Source organism: Drosophila ficusphila, unplaced genomic scaffold, assembly GCF_018152265.1.
Source record: "Drosophila ficusphila isolate 14025-0441.05 unplaced genomic scaffold, ASM1815226v1 contig_791, whole genome shotgun sequence".
NCBI lineage: Eukaryota > Metazoa > Arthropoda > Insecta > Diptera > Drosophilidae > Drosophila > Drosophila ficusphila.
Window position 1 is genome coordinate 4047623 of NW_025064737.1, and position 24026 is coordinate 4071648.

Genomic DNA, 24026 nt, shown 5'->3' on the forward strand with positions numbered 1-24026 from the left:
AACATTATTTTAACATTAAATTAACATTATATTAATACTAAATGGATTTTAATTAACATTTTACATTTAAAATAGTTTTTTTTACCTGTTGCATTTTTATTATTTTTTAAAAAATATATTCTGTTCAATTCAGGATCCATCATACACTGGTCGGCATATATATTTTGACAAAATAAAAGTGAAATATACTCGAAACTTGAACTTGCTTCTTTTAACTTTTGGTATCAATGGAAAGGTAATTCAAATGCCGTTTGAATGATACCATACTTTTCTCAACTCATTCGATATTTATTGAAAAGGGCCATTTTAAACAAAAAAGTAAAAAAAAAACTTTTTCCCTCGGCTTCAAAACTAAAATTAAAAATAATGAAAATTTGTGAGGTCATCACCCCACTCAAAACTGTTTCTACGGCCCTGAAGGGAAGTAATGTAAGTACTTACATGGGACCCCATAGAATGGTCGGTAATGTAAGTATCCATTATTAATTAAAAAATAATAGAAGTAACAATTGTTGAAATGCATTATTAATTTACTTATTTTTTATTTTTAAATAAATACATTTTCTTCATTTTTTTTGTTAACGCTAGAGTTTTTAAAGTGCCTCTTTTTTGGAGCTGCAAGGCCTTTCGCAGCTGGTCCTCAGCTGACCCAATACCTCTAACTGCATTTATGGAATCTGGGAATAAGAAAAATTTAATGATTATTAATCTTAATTCAAATTTATCAGGCCTGATTATAAATACCTACCAATCATAACACCATAGAAATCTATTTCCTTTTTTAAGGCTGCTTTCCCCTGAACACCATCTACAAAGAAAGACAATGCCATAAATTTAAAATTTTGCTCCAGCATCAGTTTAAAATTTGTTTTTGCACAGAATCGAAGGTCTGCTCATCACTTAGGCATTTTACCGAACTCAGAAGGTTGCAACACAAAAGAACACCACCAAAGTCGCCAGATGGCTAACCTAATCCATTAAGTCAATCACATGTCAAGACCATAGCGATAATACAATTTGAGTTGCCCGAACACCTCAAAGCACTCAATCCGCGGCAATCGCGGTATTAGAATATAAGCAGACAGGGGTGTGCGCTTCGTTTGACGCAAATCATATAAAAGGAAGCACCACCGTTTCTGGTCACCAGTCCGCCAAAGGAAAAGGAGAGAATGCGACTCAGGAGCTGCATGCACTTCGTTGCGCTGGCGATGCCACTCTGGGCACTGGCCTTCTGCCTCTTCGTGATGGTGCCAGTCCCAGCCCAGTCATCTAGTTTGGAGATCGCAAAAGAGGAACGGCGGCTACAGGAATTGGAGTCAAAACTGGGAGCAGAAACAGACCAGTCCAACATAAATTTGGCTGGACCATCAGTCTCGCGATTCGGAGATAGGCGCATGCAAAAAAACCCTAGTTTTGGTAGAAGGGTCCCACTGATTTCTCGACCTATGATTCCAATCGAGTTGGACCTGCTGATGGACAATGATGATGACCGGACAAAGACTAAACGGTTTGACGACTACGGTCATATGAGGTTTGGAAAGCGCGGAGGGGACGATCAGTTCGATGACTATGGCCACATGCGCTTTGGCAGGTAAACTTAAGCCAACTGTTTGTCAACGGGATGTCATCTGGTTTTTTACATTTATGTAAATTGTATATATACTTATATATTCTTAACGCCTATTAACTAGTATTTACAAAACAATAAATGTGCGCATTCCGAAAATGGACCTATCATGTTTTTTTATTTTGTACCCAGAGTTAAAAAACGGAGTTTTAGGTGCACAGCTATTTCATTCTTATTGGCTGAAAAAAAAAACAAATCTAAAGTAATATTCGTAATTGTCTCGTTCTTTTGAACCCAATCGCCTTTCTGAACAAAATATAAGCAGTCGGTAACTGGTAATATCAATCATGTTTACAATGTTTGTACATTTCCCATTATCGCTGTTGTAATAACAGTTGCCTATGTCATAATAATAATAGGGTTTAGTTGCATGCTGTAAAAAACTAGTTTTTAAACTAAGCAACACGAGGTATTTTAGTGATCATTTCTGGGGATTTCCTGGCATGATTTACATCGCTTAAATATCTTTCAATGAATTACAAATTTGCGTGCGTAAACACCCATAGACGGAACCCTTTTCAAAACGTCATAATTTATTCTCAGCAAACTAGCTTTTCAATAAATAAAAGATTTTCCTTAGAATTTTTCACAGCAGTTTATGTCTTGACAATAAAAAGTGATCTTCGAACGTTTGGAGTGCAAAAACAACGCACATAAGAAAAGTACTGCTTATCAGAAGAAGTCCGATAAGGAAACATAGCCAAAATAAGTAGTAACAAAATCTAAAAATGTTATGAATACCCTAATAAACCAACAAAACTTTTATGGAGCCTACAACTGATTTTTGTTTACATATTTCGTATTGTTTGAGTCGTTTTTCGTAGTAATACAGCAAACACCGTTGTAAAACAAAAACAGAGAAAAATTGAGAACACAGCGATATTCTCCAAAGCAGTTTATAGTGAGCGCAGGCCCCAAAGCTCCACATTTCGATTTCACTCTCAACTGGGGAGAGCTTTGGCTCTCGCAAAGTGATGATGTCACAAACAATCTTGCTCTCGCGAACCGGCAACTCACATGTTATATCTCACTTTGGGTGCGACGCTCGTCTGGTGCTGAATAAATTTCTTGTTGCTCGTCGCCAAATACTAAAAACAATTTTGGAACTTATAATTAAAATTATAATTAGCACCAGAATAACTAAAGTAACGTTTTGATTACTTAACGGGCTGCCAGATGCCTTCTCAATGTACATTCGAGCTCGATCGCCCCGAACCGATTTACTATAGCGGTGAAACGATCAATGGAAGGGCTATTCTGACCACAACCTCCGAGAAATCAGTAAACGGTAAGTTTAAACAACAAACAAGCTAAGGTGTATGAATTTCTCCTTATCGCTATGGTAATAACAGGTGGTTTGCGATAATATTAAGCCGGTTTTTGGAATGTACATAGTTGGGTGTTCTATATACGGCGGATTTAGAGCTAGAATTTGAATGGCTTTGGATATTGTGAAGTGCTTAATTGCATTTTAAAAATACATAGAAATTGAAGCGCTTGATGAGCTCAGCTAGTCCCCCAAAACACACGCAATCATCGCCAAACCATATGCATTGTCATTTTTTTTGTTTTCTAAATTATTGGACTGTTCCAACAAACAACCAAAAAAGCTCTTAAAAGAACATATTTGTATGTATACTTAAAAAAGAGACGGAGATAAGAAAGCAACAAGTATTTGATACAGTGGGTAAGCTACCGGATAAACCGAATTAGTTCAGTGCATTCGTATTTTTATTGACTGTTACCAATTGAATAAGCAAAATACATAGTTTAATAAAGCAGCCGGGCAAAATGGAAACCGATAAAGCATAAGTGTGGGCGTTTTATTAACTCGGATTATTATTATAATGTTTTTTTGTAGTATTGTTCAAAATATGCATCCCATGTGCATAAATAAAAATATATAAGACAATAAGTTCGTCAAACATTGTGAAGTTATATTTAACTTATTATCTACAGTATTATATTACTAATACGGAATTCAATTTATAATTTAAATCTTTTTGTTAGGGTGGAACATAATATGTAGTTGGTTGAGCATTGCGAAGTTAAACAAACGAATACAGTATGCTACATAGTATATATGTACTATAATAATAATAATACTGAATTCAATGAAAAATATTATTAATTTTATTAATTCCTTTTCCTTCAGAGGTCTACATACTCTTCGAGGGCGAGGCGAAGGTGCGATGGGAGGAGAGCAAATCGAGGAGAGGCAATGGCAGGACGCACCACTACACTGAGTACTACCGGGGCAATCAGACGTATCTGAACACCCGCACCAATGTTTTCGGATCGGGGAATCTGCCACCAGGAACGCACATCTACACTTTCTGCATTCCCCTGCCTTTGGATTGTCCCTCTTCTGTGGTGGCAAAGTATGGAAAGATTTCCTACGAGGTCTCAGTGGTCATCGATCGCCAATGGAGATTCAACAACGTATTCAAGCAGCCTCTCACTGTACTGCAAACCTACAACCTCAATATGAGTCCTCAACTGCTGGTGAGTCCAAAATGATCTTCATTTGGCGACCAAAATAGATCAAAAGATCAAGATTAGGCAATCAATTGCATAAATAACAAAATTGACAGCAGAGAATATTCCATTTTTGCAGGACTGAACGACAGAATGGTTTAACATGAGTCATGTATAGATGGACATAGGTTGCGTGTTTTATAAACGTAAATTCGAGCAAAAAACAATTTTATATTATAGGTACAACCCTCTCATGTGAATTACTTTTTTAATAATTAGCTTTGTCAACCCCATTGTGAAAGATAATGATATGATAGGTCAGCAAACATTAAAGGCCATCGCCGATATCAACTAACTACTTTCCCAATCAAAAATTACTTTTCTTTTACCTTTTCTCCGAGTTAAACATTTTTTATTTCATTGTACTGCTAATTAATACCCGGACTCTTTTGAAAGTTTGATAATATGTATTTTCAAAATCCGCATTTATCTTTGTTCCAAGATTTCATAAAATCAAATAATATGTTAGTGGACTTTTTTGAAATAAAAATACAGGTTTAATTTTAAACAATGCTGGAGTTATAAATTCCTTAGGATTTTTGGCGATTGTTATCTTTAAACTTTATTTTCTTAAGCTTGACTTGATTCACCATCTTATTCCACAGATGCCCCTGATGCGCGAGGACATTAAGCACTTCTGCTGTTGGCCCTGCAGCTCGGGTCCGGTTCTCTCGACCCTCACAATACCCTTTGGTGGCTATGCTCCTGGTCAGAGGATCCGCTTCACCCTAGAGATCGACAACCAGTCGGGTGGCTATGACCTGGACGGCATCGAAGTGAAACTGAAGCAGACCTACGTGTTTCAGGCATCCACTCCTCACCATAAAACCCGCGAGAAGGATCACATCCTGAACGAGAGCTGCCAGCAGGAACGGGTGCTGCGTCTCTCGAAGAGGATAATCGACGGAACTCTGGCTATTCCCGCGGTACCGCCGTCCTCCCGCAACAATGGCATCATTTCCGTCAACTATAAGGTGATCCTGTCGATAAAAACCGGCGACTGCCACGTGGACACTGACTTCGAGGTGCCGATTGTCATTGGCACTATCCCATTGATCCAGAGCGCGGAGGACCCCTCGAATGCAGCTCAGTGGATACCCCAGACTCCTGATACTCCGGCCGGAGCTGCTGCAGATCTTCCGCCCAGCTATGATAACTGCAGTAAGTACACACGATTAGAGATAGAATTTATATTTACGTCATTATCGTGAGGCTCTAGGTATGACAACTTTTCTGATTTTATAAAAAAAAAAAGTTTAAGCTTTGTACATATTAGATTATGTTTTTAGATTTGTAAAAAATGTTTATATGTATATTTTACACATATAAACACTTTCAATTGCCAAAGTATTTCACATATTACTAAGTTGTTTGTTTATCCCACAGAACCACCGTCCTTCGAGCATGCCACCAATGCTGATGACAAGTTTGTGGATATCGATGTGGACGAGCACAATCGCACGGATGACTTCATCCCCCGTTACCCGATGTACACCAACTTTGCCATGCCTTCGGCGCCTCCGCTTTCTTCCGAGGATCCGGATACTCCTCTACTCCAGTCCCCTCCAGTTCTGTCGCTTCCTCACAACGCCACTGCCCCATTCGATGGCGATGGTAACCCCAACGATCGTCCTCCGGCATCTTACGGTTGGAGTTCCAACCAATAAACAAAAACCTACCTCCGATGTAATCTCACTGAAGGATTTTATTATTTACTTAGCTTAGCTATTTCGCGTGTTTTAAGTTTAACCTCTCAAAAGAAGATTACTTTAATTTAAGAAGCGTTTGTTAATCGTTTATTTGCGTTGTAAAAGTAGGTTAAAGAAAATTGTATCGCCTTAGTTCCTTCAAAAGGATATTCTCTCAGGGACAGACATTTTAAAAAAGTGGATTAAAATATGATATTTCACAATTGTGTTACCATAAAAAGTTAATTTGTAAGACACTTAAATATTTAAATAAACTCTGCCATAAATATTCATCTGCTTTGTGAAAGTTTTTTTAAAGTATAAAAATCTTATGCATTCAAATGTTGTTAATTTTGAAATATAAACAACTTAAAAATAAATGCGTTTATTGTAGCATTAGTCGGTGGTATTTTAGAGTTAATGTTAGCTCAAGAGTTTTGTTTATCACGTTGTGCAATAACTATTTCTTTGTCCCGAATCTACGAACAAAAATACTTTTTTCTTTCGTAAGCTGTTTGATTGGGCTTTAGTTAGTTAAATAAGTTAAATTATATAAAACCCTTCGAAATCCTATTTACTATTTTAAGTAAGATTTGACCTAGGATATTCTATTCCACAAGTTGTTCTTTAATAGGAGCACAGCTCAAATCTCTCCGTCTCTCTTTCCTTTACTCTTTTAAAAAAAGGTGGCTTCTTAAAAATGTAAGCCATACCGCCTCAATGAAAATTTTTGCGCGTCAACTCAAAATGCACCACGACCCCCAGATAATATTCAAGGGGGTGCTCCAGGTGCTTCTGGAGCGCGAGTACATTAAGCACTTCTGCTGTTGGCCATGCAGCTGGGTTTTGGTTCCTTTAAAACTATCACTATACCCTTTGAGGGATACTTTCCCGGTCAGAAGATCAGTTTCACCCTGGATATCGACAACCAAATGATCCCACCACGCCATCATGTGGTTGGAACTCGAAGCCTTAGGTGAAGAAGAAGGTTTTTTCTATGTGGGGTAAAAAATATCAAATATTAAATGTTAATATTACATTAAATATAACTCCCTTCTACTTATTTATAAACCCAGAAACCAAAATCTATGTGGTTCTTTGTTATTTTTGCAAAAAACGTATTAGTTTATTTCATAAAACTACTGATTTGGGTGATGAAATAAATATTTAATATTTGTACGTTTACTTTTAACTAATAAAATAAATTAGAAGGCTTTTGAAAAAAAATCAATGGGACTTGACTTCCTGCGATTGAGCTTGGTCCATTTCGTAGTAGACGTAGCGTGGCCTGAAGTCCAACTGCTCACCGGATAAGTAATGTTTGTTGGTCTTGTTCAGATTGGTAGCCACCATGAATTCGGCTTCGCGAAAGTTCGAAGCTAAAGAAAGAAAACGAAATATTTAATTAAAGTTAACTTAAGCTTAAATATAAGAAAAACCTACCAAGAGAGTTCATTGAGGAACTGAAATTTGGGGTCATGTTAAGTGCCGTTTCTGCAGGAGGCGTTGGTTCCGGAGCACTGGCATCCAGCGTAGTTTGCATCAGTAGTTTTCCCGGACAAGGAGGCGTCACGTTGCCAATGATCACCGGGATCCTGCAGGCGATGAAGCGCTTCTCTTGCTGGGTCCTCACCAAAACCTCTACTTCATAATCCAACTGCAGACAGGCGCATCCTGCCAAACTCAAAGTGGCCGAGGTTTGGGGAACTTGCAGCATGTGGAGGTGCTGGAAGTTCTCCAGTTCCCCACGAGGCAAACTGTGAAGCTCGTGGCTGCTGCTTACGATGGTTTGGCGCTCCACCTTGGTCTCCTTGCGCTTGGGCTTGTTCCTCAGTTGCGCCACATAGGTGCTGATCTGAACGAGGGAATAAACCACCTCTCTAAGCGGCAACTTCTCCGGATTGTGTAGCTTAACGTGAACGGAGATGCCCGCTCCTGGGGAGTATCCCTGCCTGGGAATCTGGATCTGCAGGTGGAGTGGCTTCACCCAGAACTTCAGCCGGGGAGTCTGCTCGTGGATCTCCGCTCCACAGCTCCTTGTTTCCTGGCTGAGACTGTTTTGAGGGAACACCTGCAACTGGCGAATGTGGAGCACCTCCAACGGACGATCTGCACTGCTGTGGATGAGCACTTGGAGGGTGTAGCGAATGTGTCCATGTGCTCCTTCAAAGTTCCCTGGACAATTCTTGGGCAGCTTCACGTGGAATCCGTAGTTGTAGGTGCCCGCCTCCATTATCTGCGGCTGCGAGGCCTCCGAGCCAACAAAGTAATCGATTTTAGCTAAATAATCCACGCGATAATCAAAGTCCAAGTTCTGACTCTGCCCTTGCGGCTCATTCTTCTTGGGTTTTTTCTGTTTTTGCGGCTGCTGCCAAGCGGTACTTGCATATCCATTGGCCTCCAAGCTTATTGCTAAAATAAAGGAAAAGGTGAAACAAATTATAGTTGTAGTGCAGCTGAAGTTGTGAAAGCATATTTAAGTGGTGTATTTTATTCAAATACTTTTAAATTAATTGTATTTTAATTCCACAATGACTATTCAATAAAAAAAAATACAATAAAATTTATAATATATTGATTCATTTATATTTGAACGCAAAGTTGTATATAAAATAGTTGTTATAGAAGTGACCTTGCATTTATTTATCTAAAGTTCAACACAAATCTTTATTGTTTACAGAGCCTCACCAAAGTGTCAAATAGTAAGTTTATTATATTTATATTTAACTAACATTATAGCTCTCACTATAAAAATCCGATAATAAATAGGCGATCGATAAGCTAAATAAGTGGAGGTATTAGCAATTTAATTTTGCGGCGACAAGCGATATCAGCAACTTATTTGCCAATCAATAAACCAAACTAGATCTTGGTGGGTGAGTCACTGGCACTCGAGGAGTTTATGGCTCGGAAGCCCCGTGAGTCACGCTGCCACTTACCTTTGATTAAGGCCCGCTCCGAAAGGGTCAAGTAGACATGGCCGTTGACCGTCTCTCCGGCCCTGTAGGCTCCCCCTGGGATTGTCCAACTGGATGTCGCAGCGGTGGCTCATTTCGGACACTCTGCTCCCTGTTGACGGCTCGACTGCTGACCGGCGTCTGGCACTTGTTGCCAATATGCTCGCCCATTAAGAACGCAACTCGACGCGTTCTTATCGCGATTCTAGGTGTGGGTGCCACCACCACATCCACGGCTATTATCGACAAAGCCGGTATCTAATCTGGGTATAGGACGTTGCCAGCGGAGTGCGCGGGTGACAGGCCTTATCGGTTATCAAACGATTTGTAATTTAATTAAACGCATTACATCGGATGTCAGGTATAGCCTACCTATGGGCTATCCGCGTGGATGACGGATTCAAGGACACCCAATGTCAGTGATGAGCAGTCCTTGGATGAGTGAACTTGTCATCTTGATAAAAGAATAATATATTTTATATTTGTTTGTCTTTGTAGAAAGCTCTGGCTATTGAAATCTACATATTTATAATTTTAAAAGTAATAAGACCTTAAATGTATGCATTTTTAAAGGCAGCATCATAAAATGTAATTTAATATTTAAAAGATGCATTCAGTCAAAACATTACTTCAAAATCAAATTAATATTAATCACCACCAGCCAATAATAGAAAACCTAACCAATTAATTGGTTTGTATACTGCATTTATTTATTGTCCACTTAAGAACGCATTAGGTGCACTTAGGGTAATTAGTAAATGTATCAAGTCGAATATTTAAATGTTTAATGGATGTAGAGAAGCGGTAAATATGTGTGCTAGAAAAAAGGGACTTTGGCACTCAATAAGTTCGATTCGATCAATTTTGGATGGCGCGATGAAAGCTCCCTAAAACTAGACGACGGACTAGGATCCGGCCTAAAAGTCCTATATAAGCCTTAGTCTTGAACACTTAAGTTACTCGTTACTTGGCGTGGTAGTACGTATGTATGTATATAAGACACTTTATCCCTAAAACAGATGCTCGTCCTGCAAATCCTCCTCGGCTTCGGCAACTCGGGCTCTGAGAATTGGCCGGTGCACCTGGGCAGTCACATCCAGGACCTCCGCCTGCTCCTCGGCTTCCTGCTCCTGCTCCTGCTCCTCCACATGTTCGGATAGAGGACCGCAGAGGGATCCAAAGGTGTCCAGACTCCTGCCCGTGTGATCCGTGTTCAGGGAGCCGTACGATCTGTACAGGTGCATATCCAAGCCGGAGTCCTCGAACCCGTGGGCTGGAGCTGTCCCAATGAGTGTGCTGAAACCGGGGAACTTGGGTAAGTGGATGCGCTGCAGAACAACCGCGTTGTTGCTCCCCAAAGTCTGCTGACTGCCCGCCAAGGTGGCAAAACTAAAGGAGGGCGGAACTGCAATGGGAAATGCATATAACCGTTTAAATATTGTGAATAGCAAATAGTTGCAAGGCATTTTTAAACCTTGTATATTTTTAATAAATTTTATGTTAAATGTAAAGGGATCCCTTTTTACTGAAAAACTTATCTTCTTTCGTTAATTGTATGAAATTCATAAGCGTGTATTCCTTTTATCATATATAACTTTAGATTAACAACACTATTGAAAAGCTTTTGTTAATATACTACAAGGGTCAATACAATTTAAAAGGCCTTAATGAGCTTCCCCTCTTTTTAACTTGTTGAGTCATTGTTCCACTTCGGAATTTTATAAATTTGTGAGTCTATTATGTTAAAAATCAAAAGAAGATTTTCATTTGTAGATAACTTTTCATTGTTAATTTTCTTAAACAGCTGTTGTAAGGCAATTATGAAATGAACAACAAAATAACTATTGTTTTTTGTATTACTTGACTTTAATATAAAAGTCATGGGAAGCTGTTTCAAAACAATCATATAATTTACGAAGTCAAGTTCATTCTGAAATTAATTTAGTATTTAATTTAAGAGGCGGTTAAACAATCACTTTTAAAATTAGCATTTATATCTGATTTTGCGTAGCATATAAAGCTAGATATTGCACACTCTAAACAGTTAAAACAGCTTCAACAAAAAATATCTAGGTGTAATGGAGATCCGAATGACACCTCCTGACATGATTTCTGGCTTAATTATCTGATCTGAAATGGGTTTTTCATTAGTAGACTTACGGCAACTGTCGTAGGAGGGCGGCTCGTCGTCCTCGAGCGTCTGATGCGGTTCATCTCGGGCAGTGTCCGCTTCCCCGGCGGACTCCTCCTCCACCGTCGGCGGGCGGGGGGTCACCCGCTCGATCAGTCGCTGTCTCTCCGGCGTGGGCGTCCTCCTGGCGGGCTGCTGGGTGTGGACGGAGTCCCTCAAGTGCTGCAGGGAGGTGGTGCCCACGATGATCGGGACGGAGAGATCCGTGTCGTAGTGGAAGTAGCCCGTCTTGAGCTTCACCTGCAGCGTGTAGTGCAGGAAGACGATGTAGTTGGGGTTCAGGGTGGAGCGGGGAGTGTCCATGGGCACGCAGATGCTGGACTCGTACTGGCGCTTGGAGAGGCGCAGAGTGCGGTCCGTGATCAGCTCCTTGACCAGCGTCTTCGTGTAGAAGTTCCGCTTGACAGGCTTCCGCGAGAGGAAGACAAAGTGCTGCTTGATGGACACCTCCACGCCGATGATGTCGTAGTGCGGCGACTGGTTGTCCACCTCCAGCCGGAAGGGCACCTCCTGTAGAGGAGTGAACCCGGAGGCGGGCAGCGTCAGAGTGGAGCAAATCGGTCCCGAGATGCAGGGCCAGTGGCAGAGATACTTGAGGTTTTCATCCTTGACAGGAAGCTGGTGTAAGGAAGGATGAAAGAGATATATCATTAAAAATTCAGTTTATATAAAAGAACATTTTAAAAACTTAACGCAACCGTGGGATTTGAGAATTTGCTTGAATCTGTTCGATTTGATTTGGATTTTTTCAATAGTTTCAGTCTGAAACACACACTTTTTTATAATTCCAAATTATAATCGAAAACGCAAATAGTTTAAGTAAATAACCAAAAAAATACTTTTTGAGTTGGAAAGAGTTCTCCTTATAAAAAAAGGTTCTAGGTTGAATATTGTTTAAGACCATTTACAGGTTATTGTTTTTATAAGTTGTAAAGAAGTTTTTTTTGTCAAGTTTTTAGCATTAAAGATTTTTTGTTTGATTTGGATTTTATTGAACATTTTTTTGTAAAACACACACAGTATTTTAGTACAAAACTATTATTGTACAAGCACACACTTAGTCATTTAAAAATGAGATCAATTCAATTGATTTTTCGGATTGATTCGAAATACAACAAAGAAGGAAAAACTATTTTCTTTGTTTTTAAATAAAAACGAAATACCAATTAAAATTTTGGCCACATTATGAATATTGTTTTTATAGGATTAAAAAATTGCGCACTAGGAAATTATATCACACCCTAACCGCGAATTTTTTTAATATACAGGCCAATAAATTTTTGATCAAAATTAAATATTTTTTTTTTGGCACATGTATGTTATTCAAAATATTGCACTTTTTACATGAGATTATTGTTGATAGTTTGCTTGATGATTTTGGTAAGAAAATCTCTATTCACCCCACAGCAACCCCATATAAACTCACTGCGAATTCGGAATTGTAGTTGAGGTCGAGGGTCTGCACCACGTTGATGGGCTTCCGGAAGACCTCGTCGAAGCCCCAGGGCTTGTCGATGGTCAGCGAGATGGTGTAGGCGATGTAGCCGTAGGGACCCTTGCAGGTGCTGGGACAGTCCGGTGGAATCCTGAGGGTGAGCACGTATACGTGGACTCCTGCCCGGAAGAGGCTGTTATCGAACACGTTGGTGCGGGAGTGTAAATATTGCTGATGGCCCGAGTAATTGGCCGTCTCGCTCTTGCCGCTCATCGACCACTGAACCTTGGCCTCGCCCTCCAGAGTCACATATACAGCTGGGAATGGTATAGTATTTAGTATTCCCCACTGAGATCGGGTTCGGGAGTGCCTTCAACCCACCATTGACCCGCTTCACCTTGTCCGTTCGAAGGAGAATCCGACCGCTGATGTACTCGCCACTATTGTAGATTGGATTCAGGCGATCCAGCTGAAAGACGCAGGTGGTGGGCATGGCTGCGGCACTTCCTTCCAAGTCTTCACTTCTGCCACTTCATCACTGCCACTGGATATATAGCGATATATCTGGAGAGTCACTCAGAACAACCCAACTTCCACACAGCCAGACGCGCACTGAGCTCCAAAACTGCGAGTCCTTTGTCAGCATCCGACGCCAGCGGCCTTTCGCTTTTCCGGGGGAAAGCGGCGGGAAAGCGGGGGAAAGCGGGGGAAGCGGGGAAAGGCGGGGGAGCTGCGAATCAATAAGCTGGCGCCTTGCGTCTGTGTAACCGTCTACTGTCTGCTTCTGGTCTAATATTTCAGCGCGAAACGTTCGGAAATGGAGCAGCTTTTGGCCGTGGCTCCTTTCGGTTTCCTTTGTTTGGCTTTGGCCAAAAGCCACACACTCACACATTCGACATATAGCCACATATAGCAACAAAAAACGGGGCGGATGCTGGCGAGGTCAGGAGCCAACATCCACCACATACTATAGAGTACATCTAGTTATTACCATATATCAAGCGTCGATACAACGCTTAAAAGAATGTCAACAAAACAGCGAAAAGCAGTGCGTCACAACAAGCACTTTGTTTTCGGGGTGTTGGCCCAAAACCCTCTCGGCCACTTTGTTGCCGCATAACGTGGCACAATTAGGCCGCGGAATTATTCGGACGCTCACTCCATTAATTTTGCATGCATAATTTCGATAATAAGGGGTTGTCAATTGACCGAGGGATGAAGGCGAACAAATGCGGCTGCATAAAATGTGCACGACGAGAAAAAGCCAATTGATTTTATTATTGAACAATTCATTTTGAAGTATAATACTTATTTATAAACTATGAACAAGGATACAAGTAACATTTTTATCAGATATCTATTATTATTATATGTTTATCAAATTAACAATAAAGAAAGGAGAGGTAACAACTTTAAAAATCTTTTTATTTTAATGCCAAATAATAGGTTTTAAATATTACTTAATTGAATAAAACTTCTCTAGCATTACATTATATAATATTAATAGTTTAATTTTATTATTTTGTGTACATTAATCGATAAGCATAAACCAAACACAAACCAATACCGCAATCCAAGTCCAATTTCATAGAATTCTTCAAGAATCATTAGCTCGATACTGGAATTCCTATCTGGGCACGTGTCAGGTTAGTACTTTCTTATACAGGTATCGAAATGCTAGTTGCACGTACGACCGTTTTCTCTTCGGACCTTTTAGTAACTTGATGCGCTCGCAGTGTTTGTTCAGCGCCATGGCGCCAATTTCCCGGGAACAGCTGTGGGCCAGAAACTGATTAATTGGCCTAAACAGCTCGCTTTGACTCAAGGCTAAAGGGAACGAGGCCAATATTTAATTACTTGTGATTAAAACGGAGGATATGGACTCACCCAAATTGACAAAGCAAAGTCTGGAGGATTCCATGGGGGAATCGACTGGCGGTGCCACACTGCCCACAAAAATGGTGAGTTTGATTGGAGGATCCAAGTAGTTGAATGTCTCTATATAGTAACTTATATCTATGGGTTCCAGCTGATCAGAATGGCTCATAATTGGAGCTGTTAAAGGCAGTCGCAAATCGTTTTTTAGGTCCGAACTTTCAGATAAAACTTCTATAACCGTCTTGGTCTTCTTATTAGGCTCTGAAGAAGTGTAGCTCGTTTTTTTACACAAACGTGTTACGAACTCCAATACCCCATCTTTGGATTCAATTTCGTATCTAATACTTTGACCTGGAACAAAAACACTGCGTGGGAGGTTAAGCCTTGTATTCGAAGTCTCCTTAAATTGTGGCTTTAAATCGATGAATTCCAGTCTCTTTTTTATAACCAATCGCTGTTGAAAGCACTTGTTGTGTTTGCCTTTCCTTTCAATTACAACCTTTAGGGAATACTCTATATTTCCATAAGGAAGACTGCAAGTGGCTGGTAAAATTTTTGGAAGCTCAAAGCTAAACTCTCCCAGTTGAAAAGCGCCAGGTTGTAAACACAATTCATCTGTCAGCTTCTTAGTTTGATTTATGTGAACCTTGCTGCCACTGTAATCCACTTTAACACTCTCCAGCTGTCCGGAACTATCATTATGTTCGATTTCCGGGAGACCACGAAGAGATTCCCTCCAGTGAACCGAGGAGAGTCCATGGAGTGTAATATTTACACCTGTCAAAAGAAAAAACAACAGAAGATCAGCATAACAGATTGCCCATCTATTTGTAGAACCATCTATTTGTAGAACTGCCCCTATCTAATCTGTAGACCCACTCATTTGCCTAATGGCATCTTCTACTCACCCTCAAGTGGAAATGGTTTTTTGCCATCGACTGTCACCGTGACCGACCCCGAAATTTGCTCACCAGTGTAATAAACGGCAGCGGCACGCGATAAATAAAATTCACAATTTATTGCCATTTTCACTGGTATGGAAAAATATGGCAACACGGAACCCCATTATTATATTAGTGTGGTTTTCAATAATCCGCGTTCACGCGACTGAGACTCCAGTTGCGGCCTCGTCGACAGTCGGCGAACAAGTGACTGTGACAACTTGAGGTTTCGGCCGAAGCTGAGGAAAGTCAGTTGAAATGCTTCCACCCGAATCAACTTCATGAGAAATGGCTGCTGTTTTTCTGCTAATTTGACTGGAAGTCTGTTTCGGCTGCGGTGACATAAAGACATAAATTCGTTATATGGCCGAGCTTAGCCGTCTGAGATTTGTAGCTGACTGTATACTCTACTCTGTTATCAGGATACAACCCACAGCCTCCACTCAAAGTTCGTTTGTATCTTAGGGGTATACATAATATATTTTGCTGTTTAACTTTATTAAATCGGATTGAATCGAATTGAAGACAGTTAAGACTTAGGAGTAGACTTATATGATTGCTGGTTAGACTGGCATTCAAATCAAGGGAAGTACAAAGTATATATAATAGTAGAGGGTTTACACAATCTAAATCCAAAGGCTTGTATATAAACTAGAGCAAAAGACACTTTTAAATATTAGTTAGACAATATCGCTTATAGACACCTAAATCGTATGCTGATGTGACGACTTGATCCAAATACAATTAAAACGATTGTATGACCAGGGAATGTAAAACAATAAGAACTAAGTACAATTTGGCTAAACTTTGCTTGTAAATTTATCGTAGATACTTTATAAATACAGTATTCAATATTGGAAAATGTTAATTTCGTATTTAGTTTTGACTCTCTTTGGGTAAAATTGTGCAGATTGTTAAGGGACTTATCTTCATCTTAGGGCTAAAGGATTTCATCTAACTTTTCACTACTTTGTTCGTATATATGTAGCCAGTGATCACTGTGGTATATTAAATCAGCTTACAGCTTGCAATTTTTTCAAAATTAAAATTATATAAGGTGTATTTTAGATTTGAATAAAATAAGAATTCGGAAAGAGAAGATTTAATATTTAGCTTTGGGTTGATAGAAGAGAGGCTGGATAATGTATTGCCATAATTTGAAAAAAAAAACTTAAATTAGTTTGTGTACATAGTTTTAATTCCTCTGAAAAATATATACCTTCCTGGTTTGGTTCTGTAAAATATGCTTTCGATTTGCTATATCCAATTTTCATTCACGCCTCAGACTTAAGAACTACTATACGTTAGCGCCTTGTATTGAATTATCCGTTTCTATAATATTTTGATTTCGAGTAAATATGTAAGTGTTGTTGCGGTTGCCTTGCTGGTTAACATTTGATGCAGCTCTTCCCACGTCCTTTGATCCCAGGCCGTCTCACTTCTTTTCGCAGGCGAAGGACTCTCCTCCCGGCGCATTGGTGGTCACCTCCTCATCCATTCCCGCTTCCGCCGGCGCCGAATCCTGGCAACTGAGTGTGAGACGAAGCTGGGAACTGGACTCATCGTAAAGCCTCTCTGCGGTTTTCGAGATTCGACGCGAAGGAAGATGGTGGAGGGGGTCGTGAATGGACGGTGCAAAATGTTGCATGTTTTGGGGCGGTAACAAGAGAACAAATTTACAAGTTAAGCACATTTTGAAAATGTCTCTGCTCGGCTTACGTCTAATTAACAGAGAAATGCATAGAAGATTAAGTAGAAAAGTTAAGGTAAAGCTTTAAAAAATTCTTAAATGTTACTGGTTAATGTAATTGGCTTAAACTTTAAAGACGCTCATTAAGCATCTACGACTTGATTAATATTATATAAAATTTATAGCGATATTTGGTTCAGACGTGTACAAATATTTGATAATATTATTATGTTAATAATACATTGAAAACAATCAATTAATTGGTAGTGAGTAAATTTAGTGTAAATTATAATATAAAGTAATGGAATAAATTTAATATTACGAATAGATAAACATTGTTCAATATTTAAATTTAGCGAAAAACTCATGGATATTTCTATAACAAGTAAATTTAATTAAACGTGCAAATATTTTGATACACAATTTTATATAATTGGAATAAAATTTTAATACGATATTTGAATATTTTATTGGTAAGTAAAGAGATTGAATTGAAAGAAGATTACAAGCTAAAGAGACACTTAGAACTATGGAAATATTGTATATTTACAAATCGGACAATCAATAAACAAATCAGACAAGAAAGGACTAAAGAAATGGATTGGCTTTATTTTACCTTTTGCATATTTAAGCGGACAACTTGTGTGAAAATCTCTTTTCAATATACAATCTCAATACTTTAACAAAATACAAGACATTTAGGAAAAATGCTCTAACTACTATTAAGTAAAGGAATAAAATAAGAGTTTATAGAAAAAGCCACTCAGCCATTCAATAGATTGGTTCATTTTTGGTGTTTTTTTTTATCATTTTGGTAAACAATTTTTGGTTTTTGTATTGGAGGGGTTTTAGGTGTCGGATTCATTTGAATCATCACTACCGGGCGGTATGGTCGGTGTCTCATAATCGTAATAGACCGGATAACGCGGCTTAAAGGGCTCACTTGTGGTAACATCAGCCTGAGCGGACAAAATGCTGCTCATGCTAACGTTGGTCAAGAACTCAGTATCATCGCTGAATTTCTCACTCAGAGCCATGGCATCTTCGTACGAGGGCGGCACTGCAAACAGAGTTCATTTTAATAAGGAGTTCGGGATAAGAAATTGTTTAATTTAATGTATATTATATATATAATTTAAAAAGCCAATACAGATGGATTAAATGATACAAAATCTTTAGTTAAATAAGTTTAGTTAATTCACAGTCAAATAAATATATTTGGTATTTACAACTTTTCGCTATTTAAACTTTTGCCTGTTTAGAACTTTCAGAACAAATATCTAATCAAGTGTATTAATAAAACACTTGTAGTTTACTTGTACCAAATGCTGTTCATTAGTTACATTATGTTATAATACTGAATTATATAGCACTATAGATCTTTCAGGAATATTGTGTCTTCTTAACTAAATAATAATACTAAATACTCATTTAAACTAAAATATTTAGACTGACTTCAAAATATGACAAAAAGATACGTATTAACTTCGTGGGTTTCCCCAAAACAAAGTTATACCATCTGGAAGGGCAAACTAAATCGTACGATCGGTGGTCTTACTCATGGGTATATAGTCCGGGGGATTATCGCTATCGCTGGTCACCAAAATCGCTGGCATGGCCGATGGCCTGAGGGCGGCAGTCGTTGGCGTTGATGAGGGCGTGGAGCTCGTGGGCGTGGGACTGGCATTCACTATCATATTCATATTGCTATTGGTCGGCAGTAGTCCGCCCACAAGGCGTCCGTGATTGTGATTGTTGTTGTTGATGCTGCTGAGGCGTCGCTGCTGGACTGAGGCACTTGTCCGCTCCCGATTCCGATCTCTATCTCTATCCCGATCACGTTCCAAATTCCTATCTCGGTCTCGATCCCGATCTCTATCCCTATTGTGGTCACGATCCCGCTGGCGCTGCTGCGTGGACATTTGTAAATTTTGACTAACTACTTGGTGCTGTTGCTGCTGGCGATTGAACCGCAGCAGGGCCTCCGGACCGTCCATGATCGGAATGCTGCCGATGGTCAACGGGATCTTCAGCTTCAGCTTCCAGTGGAACTCCGTGGGGTTCACGATGATCTTAATCGAATAGTTAACGCTAATGGGGCACGTCGGCTTCACCGAAGTGGGCGGTATCGAGGGCAGGTCCAGGTAGCCCCGGTACACCTTCCGCGACCAGCGGAGCACATTGCCGAACTGCTTCCTGGCGATCAGGTGCTTGTCGTAGCGGTACTCGTGCTGCGGATCGTGCGACTCGTAGCTCACCTCCTGCTTCAGCTTCACCTCGCACTCGGTGATGTCGATCGAGGACTCGTTGTTGATGTACAGCACGAAGTGGATCTTCTGCCCGGGCGCGTATCCGCAGTACGGCGTCGAGAACTTCACCGTGAGCGGACCCGTCGGACAGCAGAAGCTCCAGAAGCGCTTCCGATCGAGGATCTCTAAGGGAACCTGAAAAATAACAATGGGTTAGTTACATTTATTCAAAACACTTAGCTTTTCTATAAGCATGAACATATTTTAAATAATTTTGATGCTAAATTCAGTTACAATAACTTGATACCAATATCATTTGCATTCTTATTAAAGAAGTTCAGTACTGTTTCAAAAAACTACTACAGCTCTTGACTGAAAAGTTTTAATTAGCCAGTTAAATGATATAAAGAACTTTCAACTTTATAGCCTAAAAGCACTATTTTTAGAATTAAATTTAAAATTCGTTAACTACAGTTTAAATTAAGAAAATATCTAGTTTCACTTGAATATTTAACAAATTAATATTGTTTCAAAAACAATACTACAACTTTTGTTGCTAACATTATATCTATACTATTCAGCCTTTAAAGTTTTGTTGTTAAGTACATTCCTGAACAACGAAGTATTTTGAGGATCTACTCACTCTATAAATAGCATCGGCGTTTAGGTCCAGCGGTTGTATCACGGTAAATGGCAGCTTGAAGACCTTCGGGTAGCGACCGGCCCGCTCGATCGTCGTGATGATCTCGTAGTGAATCTGGCCGTACTTGCCGTCGAAGGACGTGGGCAGATTGTCGGGCAGGATGACGTGGAAGGTGTACGAGTACTCGCCGGCCGGCCAGTCGATGCTCGAGTTGTTCGCGCAGGAGCCGAGGACGTAGGACCGCGAGGACAGGTACGATCGGTAGGCACGGCACATGGCGCGCTCGCTGTCGCGCGGATATCCCTTTTTTATCCAGCGTATCTTGGCATATCCGCTGACGGTGACGTGGATGCCTGCAAGGATGAGGATGCCCCGCCCCGCCCGCTGTGACTAAGGATTGCCAAATTGAATTGCGAGCTGCAAGCGCCGTAAAGCGACTCATCGCCATACACTCAAAATAATGAAGTGGGATTCTCATAATTTAGCGGTTTAAATGTAAAACTAAATAAAAAGTATGTTTAAAGTTATAAAAGATTTTAAAGTAAAGCGGATTTGTGGTTTCAAATCGAGATGGCTTGACATTATAATGGATAATTTTAGATAAGTAAACTTTTACTGTATAACATTACAGAGAAACTAAATAATTTAAAAAGTCTCTGATCAGAAACTTACTAGAGATAATATTCCAAACACTTAAAACGGCTTTCAAATTTAAATAAATAATACATATGTACATATGTTTATATAAATAATTTATAAATAATATTTATGTGTTTCAAATAAATTTTAAATTAATAAAATTTAAATATATTTTGAATAAATTTTATTACAACTATTTTCCTAGTGTAGCTGTTTTTTCACAAAAAAAAAAATTACAAATAACCACGCCTTTAACGAGTTCATGGATAAACGAAAATGGCGGCATGCCAAGAGGAGCACAACAACTGCAGAATATTCCACTGTGGCAGAGACACAGCCATATATTTTCCGGTGGAGAGGAGAGGAGTGGGGAAAGGGGAGCGGGGTAACGATTAATGGCACGGCAAGTTCAAAACGCTGTCCGGGGGGAGACACATTTTAATATTGCCATTAGCTGGTGTCCTTCGTGCATTCGAATGCAAGCGAAACGCTGCACCGAAATATCAAGTGACCACATCACTCATACGCCCCGTGACTCATTTTCCATAAAATTTTACGGTGAAGCTTACCTTTAATGCGCCGCGTGGCGTCGACGTCGAGATCAACAACGCCGGATAGCTCCTGTCCGGCATAGTAGACACCTTGTGGATTATTATCAAATGATATAAGGCACTCAATGGGCATATATTGCTATATAGTTGTCGTGTGTGACTGTGTGTGTGTGTTCCGCTCGTTACCTCCCCCTGTCCGTCTGTCTGTGTGAGTGCGGGTGTGTGTGTGTGGTTGTGTGTTCGGTTGTGTGTGTACTTGGGACTGTGCAAAAAGCAGGCCACAGTTGTAAAAATATCACTTTTCCCTTGTCGGCTGGAGCGTATGAATCGAAGTATTTGGGAAATGGGCTGGCTCGTTCATTTGCTATTTGCTATCAAGCCATTTGCACTTTGCCTTTGTCGCCTTTGTGGCACTCGCACTGCATTTTCTTGGCACCCAGCGGCCTACACACATGCACACAGAAAATTTGTGAACGTTTTCCACCGAGCCACCGAGCGACCGACCGTCCGACCTCAGAATTCTTTCCGCCGTAACCTACTTTTCCACTTTTCTCTGCACGCACTCAAACGACGGGGCAATCACTTTGACGCGTCTATGGAAATTTTCGAAATATTCGCAACATTAACCCGGGCGGGGAGTATTAATTATTTCTGTTGCTTTTTCTGTGGCCCCCTTGTTTGTGTCTGTCTGACTCTGCGTCCGCCTATCCCTATGTTTTCTGGCTTGAGCTCCGTTCTCCTGGCGCTTCGTTTCGATTCGATTCAATTCGCTCGCAGCTCGCAGCAAACACGTCCAGCAGCCGTTCGTGTTGGATTTGCTCTGTCAAAGCTGTCAGCCGAGCGCAGGATATTCGTGCAAGCCGACAGGACTCGCCGCTCGCCAAAACAACAACCCCCGGAGAGCGAGAGTGAGCAATCCGCCAGGCTGAGAGTCACGCACACGTGCTTGCGGTGTTTGTTTTTGTACACATTTTTCGCATTTCACAGCGTCCTTTTTGCCTTGCCAGAGTTGATATCTTCGATTGTTTAATTTATTCAAACACTTTAATTATACAAAGATTGCGCTTCAATTAACTTAAGCTGCAAATTGGGAAATGGGTATGGTAGAAAAACTTTTCTTTAATATTTTAATGTATATTTTTATATCTCAACTCTCTTGGTCAGCCGGTACCCGAAAAAACATAAGTTAACAAAAAAACCCTATATGAAAATATGAGAAATTAAAATAAAAAAGTTTACCTTTTTATGAACATTCAAGTTTAAGTTTTGAGTGTAAACAGTGCTGTACAATTTTCGTTTTTCTTTTTAGTAGTGGAGACTTCTATCGGCAAATTTTCTATGCTGCAATAACGACATCTAGCGACAAAATCGCACAGAGCCCTATTGAGAAAACCCAACGAACAGTGGCGACACCTTTCGCCAAACGTTATCTAGGCGACACATAGCGGAAAATTCTTGAAAAGTATTTTTTTTAAATACCAAAAGAACTTATATTAATTTTTTAAGGATACGGCAATATATTCATATGGAAAAAAACATTCAAAATGCAATTTATTATCATTCTTAGAAGTAAGTCCCATCTATTTATTTGATTATAGTTGTTCTTTAAATTATTAACAACCTTAGTTATACATCCGCGAAAACCTAATACTATTATTTAGGCCTGGTATCTTCTACGTTGCATTTTATTAATTTAAAATAAAATTTAATTATATTAAATATATTTAAAAGAAAATTGCAAAAACTGACTTATCGATATTTTTGGTATCCCTGGCAAAACCGTCTTCTTTATCCACCAGTGTGGCATCGCGGCAGCGAACAGCTGTTTTTGGAAATTGTTTTGTTTTCCAATAAAAATTTTGAATTAGCGAATGAAGATAACAATTTCACCACCCGATAAGCTAAAAACTGACCTTGAATAAGTACGTGTGATCGTGATCTGTGCAGGTTTAACTAATAAGTACATAAACCCTACAAAAACAGTGAAGTTGCTGCAAATAGTTCGCAGGATGAGCCAGGAAACCTCTGTGGAGAACCTTTCGGGTGATTATTTCTGTAGATCTTTATGCGTATAGTTTCCTCTAACGTTTGATTATATTTTACATACTAGCACTTCGCCTGAAGTACCGTGAGCGCAAGGATGCCTTTCTGGAGGAGAACATCGATGTGAAAAATCCATTTTCTGTCTTTCGCGATTGGCTAGAGTTGGCTTTAAAAACTCCGGAGATACTGGAGCCCAATGCCGCTGCTTTGGCCACCGTGAGTCCCGCGGGGAAGCCATCCAATCGATATGTTCTGGTCAAAGAAGCCACCGCCGAGGGATTCACCTTCTTCACCAACTACGGCAGTCGCAAAGCGGAGGAGATCAAGTCCAATCCCAACGTGGCCATATCCTTTTACTGGCTGCCTTTGCGTCGCAGTGTCCGCATCGAGGGCGTGGCAGAGAAGATTCCGGTGGAGGACTCGCTCAAGTACTTCCACCAACGACCCAGGGCCAGTCAAATTGGAGCCGCTGCCAGTCCGCAAAGCCAGCGGATTCCCTCGCGTGGCTACTTGGATGAAGTAGAGGCGGAAATCAAGGCGAAACTGGGTCCCGACGGAGAGGTTCCCTTGCCCAACTGGGGCGGCTACCTAGTGCGTCCCGACCTCATCGAATTTTGGCAAGGCCAGACCGACCGCCTTCACGATCGCATTCGTTTCAGACGAGGCAATGGAGTGGAATCCGAGGTCGATGGGAAACTGGTCCACAAGGGGGAGGATGGCTGGGTCTACGAGCGGCTCGCTCCATAAGCACAGGAATCGGCAGTTACGCAACGGTTGCATTCACTATGTCTTCCAAATGTAGATGAATTATGAATTATCGTAGAAATTGAGCGCATTTTAAAGCTTTTTTGAGAATAAATGTAAACCCAGAAAGACGGGAAATATCTCAATTAATCTATAGCTAATCATCTTTTTAACCAGGTTTAAGTAAGTCGTATATGGTAAGTTTTAGGTGA

At 40.1% G+C, this 24026-nt stretch overlaps 7 protein-coding genes across 11 annotated transcripts; 3 read left to right on the forward strand and 4 right to left on the reverse strand.

The window, feature by feature from the left end:
• Window positions 1-807: 807 nt before the first annotated feature.
• LOC108098481 (drosulfakinins) lies at window positions 808-1730 on the forward strand. Its single transcript, XM_017201392.1, has one exon. The coding sequence runs from the start codon at window positions 1170-1172 to the stop codon at window positions 1593-1595; it is 426 nt and encodes a 141-aa protein (XP_017056881.1). The 5' UTR covers window positions 808-1169; the 3' UTR covers window positions 1596-1730.
• Window positions 1731-2671: 941 nt separating this feature from the next.
• Window positions 2672-6146, forward strand: LOC108098467 (arrestin domain-containing protein 3). The gene is made up of 4 exons (XM_017201375.2): window positions 2672-2915; window positions 3783-4132; window positions 4771-5326; window positions 5552-6146. Exons 1-4 carry the CDS (start codon window positions 2804-2806, stop codon window positions 5830-5832), a joined length of 1299 nt encoding a protein of 432 aa, XP_017056864.1. The 5' UTR covers window positions 2672-2803; the 3' UTR covers window positions 5833-6146.
• Window positions 6147-6947: 801 nt separating this feature from the next.
• Window positions 6948-8923, reverse strand: LOC108098473 (arrestin domain-containing protein 5). Its single transcript, XM_017201383.2, is given in 4 exon segments — window positions 6948-7232; window positions 7297-8265; window positions 8793-8865; window positions 8867-8923. Coding segments are annotated over 4 exon segments (1233 nt in total). The 5' UTR covers window positions 8906-8923; the 3' UTR covers window positions 6948-7080.
• Window positions 8924-9508: 585 nt separating this feature from the next.
• LOC108098488 (arrestin domain-containing protein 3) lies at window positions 9509-12929 on the reverse strand. The gene is made up of 4 exons (XM_017201401.1): window positions 12818-12929; window positions 12428-12753; window positions 10971-11619; window positions 9509-10215 (listed from the first exon to the last, which is right to left on the reverse strand). The coding sequence occupies exons 1-4, from the start codon at window positions 12927-12929 to the stop codon at window positions 9821-9823; spliced, it is 1482 nt and encodes a 493-aa protein (XP_017056890.1). The 3' UTR covers window positions 9509-9820.
• Window positions 12930-13683: 754 nt separating this feature from the next.
• On the reverse strand, window positions 13684-15450 carry LOC108098624 (arrestin domain-containing protein 17). Its single transcript, XM_017201695.2, has 3 exons — window positions 15223-15450; window positions 14324-15091; window positions 13684-14263 (listed from the first exon to the last, which is right to left on the reverse strand). The coding sequence occupies exons 1-3, from the start codon at window positions 15338-15340 to the stop codon at window positions 14079-14081; spliced, it is 1071 nt and encodes a 356-aa protein (XP_017057184.1). The 5' UTR covers window positions 15341-15450; the 3' UTR covers window positions 13684-14078.
• A 266-nt stretch (window positions 15451-15716) lies between these two features.
• Window positions 15717-21819, reverse strand: LOC108098623 (arrestin domain-containing protein 17). Of its 4 annotated transcripts, none has more exons than XR_001771861.2 (6): window positions 21046-21819; window positions 19838-20190; window positions 18504-19389; window positions 17889-18005; window positions 16475-16830; window positions 15717-16390 (listed from the first exon to the last, which is right to left on the reverse strand). XR_001771861.2 is itself a non-coding variant. In XM_017201693.2 (6 exons), exons 3-6 carry the CDS (start codon window positions 20111-20113, stop codon window positions 16691-16693), a joined length of 1419 nt encoding a protein of 472 aa, XP_017057182.1. In that variant the 5' UTR covers window positions 20114-20190; window positions 21046-21117; window positions 21567-21819; the 3' UTR covers window positions 15717-16690. The 4 variants fall into 4 exon arrangements, 3 of the variants coding, with proteins under 3 accessions (XP_017057182.1, XP_017057181.1, XP_017057183.1); XM_017201693.2 differs by having other exon boundaries at window positions 15717-16830; window positions 21046-21117; window positions 21567-21819; XM_017201692.2 differs by having other exon boundaries at window positions 15717-16830.
• Window positions 21820-22834: 1015 nt separating this feature from the next.
• Window positions 22835-23964, forward strand: LOC108098643 (pyridoxine/pyridoxamine 5'-phosphate oxidase). Of its 2 annotated transcripts, XM_017201717.1 has the most exons (3): window positions 22835-22949; window positions 23011-23070; window positions 23138-23964. In XM_017201717.1, coding segments are annotated over exons 1-3 (741 nt in total). In that variant the 5' UTR covers window positions 22835-22948; the 3' UTR covers window positions 23818-23964. The 2 variants fall into 2 exon arrangements, with proteins under 2 accessions (XP_017057206.1, XP_017057207.1); XM_017201718.1 differs by having other exon boundaries at window positions 22835-23070.
• The last annotated feature ends 62 nt before the right edge of the window (window positions 23965-24026 follow it).